General features: G+C 32.1%; 1 protein-coding gene across 1 annotated transcript in view; it reads right to left on the minus strand.

Moving 5' to 3' along the window:
• The window catches only part of Octalpha2R (alpha2-adrenergic-like octopamine receptor), a 191,627-nt gene extending 178,473 nt beyond the window's left edge, over positions 1-13,154 (minus strand). Inside the window, exon 1 of the mRNA XM_085203909.1 lies at positions 12,498-13,154. Within this exon, the coding sequence (XP_085060035.1) occupies positions 12,498-13,028 (531 nt within the window). The 5' untranslated portion in view covers positions 13,029-13,154. The remainder of the gene's footprint in view (positions 1-12,497) is intronic.
• Positions 13,155-13,746: the final 592 nt, after the last annotated feature.

Below are 13,746 nucleotides of genomic sequence, written 5' to 3' on the forward strand. Positions count from 1 at the left end.
AATTTAAATATTTTGCCATTTAAGATAAATTTACTTATTAACTTAAAGATTTTTGTAATATCTTAAATGTATTAAGGCTAATAATAGTATTTTTTGTTAGTTGCAAAAAACTTTTCAAAATGCTTCCATACAATTTTTCGTGTCCCATTCACCACTTTACTCTTTAAAAATTGGTTTGTTACGAATATTTATGGTTTTATTTGATTTCAGATATGTTTATATTACTTTACTTTATGCATAATATTAAATAGAACTACTTTTATTGATACATTATTTAATAAATAATATATATTAATTAACTAAATTTGTCCCAAAATATTGTCTTTTCGTTACTCAGGGCTAGTAACGTACAATTAAATTATGAACGCAATTATTTTGAATGGTGTTTAATATTATTCTTTATTGTGGCACCATTATTCTAAAAGTCAATGCTGTCGTAGCTACAACCAGTAGTGTTCTCGCAGCAGTTGAGGGGTTCAAATGTTTTAAAGGGAATGCGTAAAATTACATCTCAGGGTTATAAACGGCTTTTATTTTGGTAAGTATTCTATAATTTCGTTTTCTTGTTTATGTTATTTGCTTCTTTTTACAAAATCTCAAAAAAGAACTTCATTGCTTGCACATGCAACACGTGGCTTATGAGCAAATATTTAAAAAGGTTAGAATTTCTCAGACTTTATTCTCAATTTTGTTATATTTCGTTACGTAACGAAACTGAGAAAATATGAAGACTAGTTCATAATTACGTTACCATCGAAAGATATGTATATAAAAAATAAATTGCTGGCATATGAAAAAAATAATTGGTGACTTTTGATAACGTAAAGTGACCAAAAATAATGATTTTTAAGTTTTTTGCCTGTTTGCTTGTTTGTCTAATGTGTTTGTGCACGCTTATCTCAGAAACGACTTAACCGATTTAGTAAAAAACATTTATTTATTCTTCCTGAAATTAGTTGTGATTTTGTAATTACTATTTTTTTCTCTGGAGATAGTGAATTAATAAGTATGTAGCTCAACCGGGTGAGGCTTTTATTTAAAAACAAATACGTTCTGTACTAGCGTTCTTAAAGATCTAAACAATAAACATGAAGTATTATTAAATACCTATTGGTACATATTTTTTTATTTTCAGTAACCGTCATGGCTCCTATATCAAATGCTGAAAGACAATAAAGATATAGAGAACGTCTTAAACAGACCAATCCTATGAAATATGAAGATATACAGAATAAACACTTACAAAGAATTAAACTTAATTCCCGTGATAACGACTCAAATTTTGATATATTTTAAAGTGGATTTAATTTTATCATTAACTTTGTGATCTCTAGAAATATAAGTTTATTACGTTACGAACTAGCATCATTATATTGTTAATATTGTCACTTTGTTATGTTTTCTTACATTTATAATCTGTTAATTCAACGATTGAATCTTTAAAATTTTAATTTGTGTCTCATTAAATAAAAAAAACAATAGTTTTATTCATATAATATTTTTATTTTGTTGTGTATAATGCCTTATGACATCAGTTTCGTAACAAACTTTATCAGTGTTGTTACTTATCAGTTACGTTACGAATTCGAAAATGTCCACTTTTCTGATTATGACCCATATATGTGTAATGTAATGTAGCCTATAGCACTTTGAAGAATGTTTTCGCAGCTTTCATACAAAAACAAAGTAAATCGGACCAGTAGATCCAGAGATCTTAGCGTTCAAACAAACAAACAAACTCTTCGCTTTATTATATTAGTATAGATTGTTATTAGACGAAAACACGTGGTTAAAGTCGTTACATGGTCAAGATTCTGAAATACAAGGTAAAGATTTAAAAACGAAAGATATTACAAAAGGTTATAAAAATGATTTAGAAAAGAATGGTAAATTATATAGAATTCTAAACAAAAATGAACCCAGAGATTTAGTTCGTGTGGAAGAAGTTGTTCGATCAGAACCAGGTCAAAGTAGGAAGGTTGTGCCTAAATGTAGTGTAGACCTTTCTTTCGTGCGACTAGGGTACATAGGGTGATCGCCATTAAAAGAAGGGAGTTCTTCTTACAAAGGGATAATATATAAGTGGATAAACTCCACCCTTGGTTAGTTTTTAATAACGATGTAATATTTAGTGATTCGGATAATAATAAAATTCATAGGTGTATAAAATGGTGCTTTTTTCTAATTCATACTTGATATTGTATTTATGATATCGAAATGTTCATCAGATATTTTATTAGTTGTCAAATTTACATATTTTTAATGATTTATTGAAAGTAAATATAATATAATATTACATTAGGTTCTATACAGTGATGTTGAAATGTACTCGTATGAAATATACTTTTAGTGATTTATAAAAATAGAGAAAATAATAATGTTTTTCTAATTCATTTAAAATATTATACTTGATGTTGTACTTAGGATATCGAAATGTTCATCAGATATTGTTTTTAGTGATCAAATTTACATATTTTTAATGATTTATTGAAAGTAAATATAATATAATATTACATTAGGTTCTATATAGTGATGTTGAAATGTATAAACATGTATTTGATTAATTGTACTCGTATGAAATATACTTTTAGTGATTTATAAAAATAGAGAAAATAATAATGTTTTTCTAATTCATTTAAAATATTATACTTGATGTTGGACTTAGGATATTGAAATGTTCATCAGATATTGTTTTTAGTGATCAAATTTACATATTTTTAATGATTTATTGAAAGTAAATATAATATAATATTACATTAGGTTCTATACAGTGATGTTGAAATGTATAAACATGTATTTGATTAATTGTACTCGTATGAAATATACTTTTAGTGATTTATAAAAATAGAGAAAATAATAATGTTTTTCTAATTCATTTAAAATATTATACTTGATGTTGTACTTATGATATGGAAATGTTCATCAGATATTGTTTTTAGTGATCAAAGTTACATATTTTTAATGATTTATTGAAAGTAAATATAATATAATATTACATTAGGTTCTATACAGTGATGTTGAAATGTATAAACATGCATTTGATTAATTGTACTCGTATGAAATATGCTTTTAGTGATTTATAAAAATAGAGAAAATAATAATGTATTATGGTGTTAATGTTATATTTATGTAGTGTAATATGAATGTAATGTGTCAAGTGAATTTTGTACAGTCAATTGTATTGAATAGTGAGTAAAAAGCGAGTCGTTTGCAGAAGTTGCACTCGATATAAGTGAATAGTGAGTCGTTTGCAGAGTTGCATTCGATATAAGTGAATAAGAGAGTCGTGTGCAGAGTTGCACTCGATATAAGTGAATAGTGAGTCGTTTGCAGAGTTGCATCCGATATAAGTGAATAGTGAGTCGTTTGCAGAGTTGCATTCGATATAAGTGAATAAGAGAGTCGTGTGCAGAGTTGCACTCGATATAAGTGAATAGTGAGTCGTTTGCAGAGTTGCATTCGATATAAGTGAATAAGAGAGTCGTGTGCAAAGTTGCACTCGATATAAGTGAATAATGAGTCTTTTTCAGGGTTACATTCGATGGTCGGTGCCGGCCGAGTGGGTCGGTTGCAGTGATCTGCAATCGATATTAGTGCGTTGATTGCAAAGCATGCAATCGGCGTACATTCATCAAAACCAGGGAAAAGTGAAAGCCTTGCAGAAGGCTTCAAGTCGGTGAAGAGTCAGTGTTAGTGAAGAGTCAGTGTTAGTAGTCAGTGTTAGAAGAGTCAGTGTTAGTGAAGAGTCAGTGTTAGTGAAGAGTCAGTGTTAGTGAAGAGTCAGTGTTAGTAAAGAGTCAGTGTTAGTAAAGAGTCAGTGTTAGTAGGTACGAATGGCGGTTAAAAATAGTAATAAAAATAGTAAAAGTGATGAAAACTAGTGATTTGACTATAAAACTTAAAAACTCTAGTGTTTATATTATTTTATGTTTAAATTATGTATTATGTATTAATTATTAGTTTTGTTTAATCGCTACTAAACGCGAGGGCGCGTTTACGTCAGGATTGGCCGAATGTTAGCGGTAGTATTCATTATGAGTTTATAGTAAAAATGTGAATATGATTAATTAGAATGAAACGAAATGTGTAAGTTGTGTATTTAAATAAAGAGAAGTTGTTATGATATTATTATGACTGAAGATAAAAATATAAATGAAGTACTTTTATTAATATATAATAATGTTAGCGGTAGAATTCATTATGAGTTTATAGTAAAAATGTGAATATGATTAATTAGAATGAAACGAAATGTGTAAGTTGTGTATTTAAATAAAGAGAAGTTGTTATGATGTTATTATGACTGAAGATAAAAATATAAATGAAGTACTTTTATTAATATATAATAATGTTAGCGGTAGAATTCATTGAGTTTATAGTAAAAATGTGAAAATGATTAATTAGAATGAAATGAAATGTGTAATTTGTGTATTTAAATAAAGAGAAGTTGTTATGATATTATTATGACTGAAGATAAAAATATAAATGAAGTACTTTTATTAATAATAATAATAATAATAATAACTCTTTATTGTACACCCAGGAAAAGACACAAAAAAATACAATTAAATTATAAAAATGTACAAAAGGCGGCCTTATTGCTTAATAGCAATTTCTGCCAGGCAACCTTAAGGCAGAGGAAATAGCAAATTAAGATATGGGTAGGGTGCAAAAATATATATATATAATTAAAGGTATAAAATAAATAAGAATATATTTACCATACATAACATACAAAGCATACATAAATACATATAGCCGTATCAATATACAAACATATAAATAAATATATATATAACTACATACATACATAGATAAAGATAAGAACTAAATGGTAAGAATAAAATGTGTAATGGCAGAAGAAAAAAAAGAAAAAAAAAAAAAAAAAAGGAAAAGAACCTAAATCTTAAAGTGACATGAAGTGTAACTTTAAACGACGTTTGAAAGTTAGAAATGTTTTGGCATTTCTGACATCTAAAGGAAGGGCGTTCCACAATCTACACGCAGTTACAGTAAATGAACTGCTATAGAAGGAAGAAGTGTGAGAAGGTATTTTGAGGGTAAGATTACGTCCAGAGCGAAGAGAGCGAGAATGTGCCTCGCCCAAAAACTCAAAACGTTCTTTAAGGTAAGGAGGGGAAATTGGATTGAACAGAATACAGTAAAGAAGATGAAGGATGTGAGTATTCCTGCGAAGGCGGATAGGGAGCCACTTGAGTTTTTTACGGAAATCAGAGATGTGATCAAATTTGCGAAGGCCAAATATGAACCGAATACATAAATTTTGAATACGCTCAAGTTTATTTAATTGCTCCTCTCTTAAGTCAAGATAGCAAGTGTCAGCATAATCAAGAATCGGTAGAAGGAGAGTATTTGCTAACGAAATCTTAGTAAGTATAGGAAGAAAATTACGCAAACGTCTAAGAGAACCTAAGGATGCAAATATCTTTCTGCTAACCTCACTTACCTGTGAATCCCAAGACATATTATTATCCAGAGTGATACCAAGATCTTTTACAGTTTTGCTGAATGGTATAATATCATTATTAATAAGTACTGGTGGTACAGTCGATACATCTATTTTTGAAATAAGTTTTGCACTACCAATTAAAATCAGTTGAGTTTTTTTTGAGTTAAGATGCAGACCAAATGACTTACTCCAAGAAGATATACTCTCCAAGCTTTTGTTAATGTCCTTGATTGCAGTAGGTAAGTCAGATATTTTAGCTTGATTGTATATCTGCAAATCGTCTGCATATAAATGGTAGAGAGAAGAAATAGTACCAGAAATAGTATTTATAAACATCGAAAATAGCAAAGGAGACAACACGCCACCCTGCGGAACACCAGCAACGACAGGAGACCAATCAGAGTACGAATCTTGTATTCGCAAACGTTGCCGGCGTCCGTACAGGTATTCACGAAGCCAGTTAATTGCATCAGGAGATATGTTAAGTGACTTTAAGGTAGCCAGCATGATATCAAAGTCAACGGAGCCAAAGGCATTGCTGAAGTCCAGCAACGCCAAGACTGTGACTTGTTGCCTTTCCATGCCAGAACGAATGTCATCAGTAATTTTAAAATAAATAATATATTATTAATATATTATTTTGACAATATTTATTTTAAAATATAATTTTAAAATAAATATTGTCAAAATAATTTAGTAATTTGACTTCAATTAAATATATTTTGATAGTGATTGTACATTATATTGTTATAACTATAGGAAGTTACTATGTTATGTTATGTTATAAATAATGGCAGCACTGAAACTATCTTTATTGTGAATTATGAATATGAGAAACATCCGGTAAGCTTAGTTTTGGAGGGAAATTGTAACCTATAAAAACACCCCAAAAACAGAAATGAGCACAGTCTTCCCGACGTTGTAATACTGCCAGTAAGCTTTAAGCAAACGTTATTAAGTGATAGTTTAAGTGCTGAGTGTTTAAGTGTCAGTCCTAAGTAGAAAGTGTTCATAATAAAGCGATTTAAAAAGTGAAGGTTTATAATTGATCTACCCAGTGAATAGATGTTTCTTTCACTTACTTAACATTGAGACGTAACTTCTCCTTACACCAACTACTTGTTGAATAGTTAAATATTTATTTGTCTATGGTTTTGAACGCTTTGTCATAAGACAACTTAAACATGAAAATCCGTAGAAATTACATGGCAATGTTTAAACACGATGGTTATGTGATTAATTTTCATTTGAGCCATATTTATATAGTTTTTATTTTAGCATAGCAGGTAGCATTAAGTATAACCCAGTGATAAAACATTCCGTTCTCCGCTTTCTCGCCTATTCCGAAACACTGCGTGTTAAGGTACGGAATCTTACTCTATGTTTTGACAAAATTACCCAACCAATTTATATTAAAGAAAACTACTTAAGTCATGATAAACATTGCTATAAAGTTAAGTAAAATTTTAAAAATAACTATTGTATTATAACAGCAACCGTAACTATGTCAAGAAAAAACATACATTTCATTGTTGCCCGTTTAAATAATACGGAACCTTTCATGTGCAAATTCACGTTCACGACTGACCAATTTTAAAAGCTTATACTTTAAAACTACACTACTGAGTGAAACCAAGCGCAGGAAAATCGACATTTATTTTTACACATTTTAAAAGTAATATTCCCCACTAAGTATGAAAAGATATTTTAAGAAAATGTATAAAAAAAATAATGTAGCGGGTCTTGAATACGCCCCTTTTAACGTAACGTAACTTGCACCTCTAGGCACTTGCACCTCATTTTCCAAGAGGCGCAAGTTCGAGTCCCGTTATGTTAGTTTTTTTATATGTTTTCTTAAGACAACAGGAAATCCAAAGAAAATCTAGGGTGAAAATACGTCATAATTACTTTCAAGGATTTTCGCGATACCTGGCGTAACTGAACCTCGCGTTAAAATTAACTAGACAAAAGATATAATAGTGTTCCAGCCCACCGTGACGCAGCATCACAACGTTCTCATGTTAGCACAAAGTTGTAGATTAGATACCCTATGAAAAATGAATTACATATTTTAATTTCTTCGCTCTGCCAACGAGACTAAGCGCGGCGTTGAATTTCTCCATTCGGGTTCACTGGGCGGTGCGTCGGAAACGTTCATTCTGCCGTTCCCCACTTTGCGGAGAATTTTTCTAGGCATTACGCGTTGAGTGGTAGAATTCAACGTGGGGCGTTTACCTTGTTGCCAAAGCGAAAAAATGAAAATATTAATAAATAATAATTCATTCCCTTGAGTGGGGATCGAACCCACAACGGATGAGTTACAATAACACCTTGTCGCCCCTACGCCATAATGGTCTCAGAAATGCTTCAAATACTATATTTGATTCATATAGCGTAAATACAAAATACTCATATAAATGTCATTTAGAATGATAAAAAGACGTATTGAATTATAGCTTGATCGCGCTTTAAGGTAGACGAGGATGTGGCGTTTCGCTAACGATGTCACTAATCATCGACTTTTATAAACTCATGTCACAGGCTTAAGCGATTTAATTATGTTTTTTTTTTATTAAAAAAAGTAGCTTCTCCTTTTTTTCCGAATAGCAAGTAGAGGAAAAAGTTATATAAATTTAGCTTTTCGATTTATGCTGTATATAGCAAGATAAGCAAAGATAACCTAGTGTTAAAACACTCCCTTCACCACTTACCGCCTGAATTCGAGATATTACGTGTTACGAGTGGCGGAACTCAACGCCCTGCTTTGTAATGGAATATATTATTTTGCACTATATTCTATTCCCGCTTAAGTCTTATACTCGTAGCGCACAGTAATATTTGCGTGAACGGCGTTCATCAAGCGACGCGTTCTGTCGTTCAAAAGCCGACAGTTTGTGAAGGTTAATTTGCATTGATTTCTTACTATCTTGCAACTCTAATTACGTAACATAACCTTGCCTACGAACATCCGTAGTATATCTGTTACTATGAAATTTTCTATGGATTTTTTTTCTTATTAGATCTACTTGTTTTTTTTCTTATTAGGACTATATAATTAGATCTTAGATGCATATGGTAGTGTTTGAGGGCGTCAAGGCTCAGTGGCACAAGCATGTGAATGTAAGCTCGACGGTTGTGTCGTTTCTTCGGTCTGGCGTCGAGGCAAAACGCTTTATGTTGTTTTCCGCATATAACAGAGTAGGCAGATTGAACCTGGAGACCTAGTGTATAGAGACTCCGTAGTCATTATGACACTTCCGTTCCCCACTTTCCACCGAAAGTGGAGGCATTGCGTGTTTAGTGGCGGAACTGAACGCCACTATTTGCCTCGTTACCATAGCGACACTATAAAAACAATAACACACTATTTTTTAAAATAAATGAAATATTAAAAAAACAACCTTAATCATTTTTAATAGATTTGAACCCAGAAACACCGAATTTTTGAATCAAGTGACGGTAAATTAAATTTCATTCGCGAAATTAACTTTATATTTGAGATGATAATAAATGTGGGCTCCTTTGTTTGACAACAAATAAACCTCTGCATCCGGCATTTTATGTCATTGTGTATGACTATTATATGTATGTATGTATGTGTGTATGTTTGTACTGTGTATGTCATAAATTATGGTAATACGACTAATTCGACATTTTCTGACCTGAATTTATTGACGCTACTTGCCAACCGCAACTTTGCTTGGATTTCAAGACATAAAACGAAAAATAATTTTAATTACTTTTATAATAACAAATGCATAGGATAATAATTCATCATTTTCAATATACAAGGGCAGGTTGATAGAACCGAGCGCTAAGACTCTCTTTTCCTCGCTTTTCGCCCTAATTTGAACTGCGTGTTGAGTGACGTAACTCAACGCCATGCTTTTTATTATCTGAGCGAAGAAATGAAAACTCATTGGACTCTCTCTCTTCACGTAGGATTGAATCCACAAACATCGCGTGTACTGACACTTTCATTACTGCGCCACGACAGCCTCGAATTATACACAGTTCCTACAAAAAGAGAATGCAGATTGAATTTTCATTTAATGTACGTTAAAATGGAATCGTAACTCAAAAGGTACTTTTAACGCATTTTTAACCTAATTAAGGCAGGCTTTGAGAGATGTAACGTGATCTTTAAATAGTTGAAAATTGCGACAAATAAAATTCCTTTTACAATTCATCAACACACTCTTTATTATACGCAGTTGTGGTACAATGGTGGAGGCCGATTGTTAACGCAATGGATGTTCGATTCCCACTTGAAGGAAAGAATTAGGTATATCCATTTTCATCCTCTATATATAAATAAAGTAATGGATTACTATTTTCTGTCTAATTATAACACGAAAACAAGTTTATTGAATGTGCATGTACGTGTCTTGGTGACAGCAGACGAGGTGAAAGAGGTAAGCAGAGATCGTAGGAGCTCCGTCCGTCCTTCATATAAATGATAAACCGTAAGGCTAAAAAAACTAGTTAAACCCGAAATATATCGGTATAAGCCGAAAAAAGAACTACCAATGTAAGATTACAAGTCGGGCTTTCAAAATCAAAGGGTTTAGCGTTTCGTATTTCGACGTTCCAACAATTTTTCAGCATCGTATATTTTTTTCATATAACTGTCACAATACAAATGTTTGTGTGAATGACTTTCGTGAGGGGTTTTTATACGCGTTTCGAGTATATACAGCTTTGTCGTTTGATGTAGGCGGATAGAAGTAATATCCTCAATTTTTTTTTACCTATTCTATTTTTTTTTTGTTAGCTTCACCCTGTATCTCGCACATAGCAGGGTAGATAGAGGTTCCCTCTTTATACCTAGTTAAGACACTCCGTTCACATTAAGACACTTCTGAATTCGTCGCACCAAGAGACCAAGAGTTCATTCGTATCCTAAGAATGGACTAATACTATAATATAATAATGAATATATAAAATAATATAATAATGAAAATAGCTTCACTTCGCTTTTACGAATATTATTTACTCATTTTCTGTTTCACGTTTTTTCACGGATAGGAACGCGTGTGACAGTTGACATTTTCTGACTGAATCCGAAACATTTCGTCTTGCGTAACGGATCTCAACGCCGTGCTTCATAATAATATTATATAATTAATTAACTCAATATGAGAGTTCACATGAACAAACTTCTTCCGGAATACAATAGGGCTATTTCTTTATAAAGTTTAGATAAAACTTCGCTTACGAGGAAGTTCGTTTAATCTTTAATAATACGGGCTGATCCATTTAGCAGTTCCACGCTGTAAACCACGAGTGGCAGCGTTGGTTGTGTTATGGCATTCCGTTCCTCGTTTTTTATTTAAAATAAAAAAGATATGAGTTCGACTTCCACTCGGTAGAAAAAAATATTTTTCCATTTCCTCGCACTCGTAAGAAGACAATATGTAATGTCTTGAAACTTAGGGAACGAAGTGTTTTGACATAAGACTCCTTCATCTGCTTACCTTTTAGATATAGCGTGTCGTTAAAAAAATGCAATCTTGAGTATAATAATATTTTTTGTTTAAATATAAGTGTTTAAACACTATAATCCCAACGGCAAAGACCATATTCTGGTATAAATACATACAAACTACTACTTGATAAGTCTATTTATATTTAAACTTAATTTACCTAAGTTTAGCTTATTTGTTTGCAAAGTTTTAGTCTCTCATTACAGAAAGGAATTGTGGCTGAATTATACATTAGGTTCCCTTGAGATCTGATCTAGTTGCAATGTGGAGTGTACTCCGAGAATACTGTACAGTAGTGCTTACTATACTAACATAGAAGATTCAGAGGGTTAACGATGGACGAGGTATGAATTGAAATTCTGGTATCTTGGAATAAAAACATTGCATGGCACTCTGCTATGCTATGTTACTATCTTCTTCGTTTTCTGTTCCAAGACATTGCATGTAGAGTGATTCCAATGCGGGAAATGACTTGCTTCTCCCAATTACCAAAGGGAGAACGTTGATTTCGTCCGATTTCGATTTAGTCAGAGAATTAATTAAGGGCAAATGTGCTTAATCCCATACGAAAGCGATGGTTTATAGGTTTGATTCAATTTGTAAAAACTTAAAACATTTTTCTGGTTAGGTTAGACAAGGTATGATAACCAGTGAACACATAATATCTCTAATGCTTGAATAATATTTTGTTGACTTCACGCTGTATTCCGTAAATAGCAGCATAAGCAGATAGAACCTAGTGTCAAGACATTCCTTTTCCCACTTTCCGCCTAATTTTTGAGATAATGCGTATTGAGTCGCGGAACTGTACGTCGCATTTTTTCATCTAACCACACCGTGAAATAAAAATCATTTACCCGCCTGGAAATCAAACCCAAAACCATCAGGTTTTTAATCTCACAAGTATATTTTCTTATAAAAAACTCAACTCTCTACGTAGACATCAAATACAATAATCCGCCTAAGAGCATTCCTACTAAGTTCATAACCTTCACCCAAATCCAGTATCTGCTAGCGTAACAATCATAAAATCATTATCATTTTGAATATTTACAACGCAAACTTTGAAACTTCAGGTACCCGTCCGTGGCAATCTGTCCGAATATTTAATTTAAAGCCTGAAACTGTCAAGTTGACCGACTATGAATAATGTAGGTCGTACCCCGATACTGTGCTAACAGTTTTGCTTACGGAGATACCGATTTTCAGTAGCAAATATTCATATGCGACTGGAGAACTGTTATTTGGCGACGAGCTCGTTGTAAGTTCGGATATATTTCGCTTGAATTCTTAAAATGTAATGCTATGTATCGCAGCAGGACTGATGCAGATATCTAGATTATCTTAGAAAACGAAATATCTAAGACATTTTATGTCAAAAACACATCTTTTCCAATTATTTTTAAATTATTTAAAATAACCTGTTATTTCCAAAAGTAGAAACTTTTCATTCATTTATATAAATCAATTTTAAAAATATATTATAGCAAACAGTTTAACAAATATAAAAAATATTAAGTTTCAATTGTAATATGCCCACTAACCTGAGTTATACTCCAATAGCGGTCGAGAGAAATGAGGCACAAGTTCATTATAGACGCGGTACACAAAAGCACATCCATAGCTGAATGTATCTCACACCACCAAAATCCAAAAATCCAATAGCCCATCAGCTCGTTCGCCAATGAGAATGGCATAATAACTAATCCTAGGAAAAAGTCTGACACTGCTAGAGACGCTATGAACCAATTCTGTATATTCTTCAAAGCTTTCTCCGTCACTATAGCTATTATAACCAGCATGTTACCCACCACAACCATTATCATTAATACAGTTACAACCACAGAGGCGATTATAATATGAGCTGGGGAATAACCACTTGGATACCAAGTTTTTAGGACAACCTGGTTGTAATTTGTATCATTCAGCGTTGTGTTCGCATCTGATCCATTTGTCATTTGCAACGCTAGGAACTCTTCCTGGCTTATATAAGTTGGTACTAAGAATGTTGAATTTAGACCGAGACTGCCGTTCAGTGTAGTCATGGTGGTCTTCAATGTGGCGTTCTGGACCATCTTCCAACTCTACTAATTCCTTCAACTTTCCCAATCAATTTCTCTTCCTCTCTCTAATTAACTATCTATTGTGGGTTCTACAGTTTGGCCCCGTCTTTAGAATCGATATATGAATGTAGAATTAGTTATATTGCCTATTGCATAGGAACGGAATTTTTACTATCATCTAAAACCCGTATGCTGTTAAGCATCGCGTTTCTACAGATAAAAATTATTCTATATTTATTTATTTATTTACAACACCTTAACTATTATTGCTTTTAGACATAAAATATATAATAAATTAAAAAATAAATATATGATTATTAAAATTATTTTAGCAAATCAATAATAAAACCACTGTAATGCAACACACAAAAAAGCACCTATTCATTTAAAGAGAGTTCCTTCTATTTTATGAAACCGTTAAAGTACTTTGACGTCATCGCGCATTTTTAAACTTTCTTCTGTCCCAAAAACGATCGGTTTTAGCGAACATTTTTTCCTATTATTTACTACATTGTTTTTAGTTTATTTATTCCTCATAACTGGAGACAAGATGGGGGACAGCTGAGCGATGAAAACAGGTGGCTCACAGTTTTAGTACCTGTAACAAGAATTTTGAATATTAGTGACGAAAATATTGGGCTACCAAATTAATTAATTTATTCATATTTTCATTTCTACGCTCTAGCACCACCTCAACTCACGATGCACAATGCCTTGAAAAATTCGGCGG

Source organism: Heliconius melpomene, chromosome 19 (assembly GCF_056956725.1).
Source record: "Heliconius melpomene rosina isolate 202511_hmr_F chromosome 19, ASM5695672v1, whole genome shotgun sequence".
Classification (NCBI taxonomy): domain Eukaryota; kingdom Metazoa; phylum Arthropoda; class Insecta; order Lepidoptera; family Nymphalidae; genus Heliconius; species Heliconius melpomene.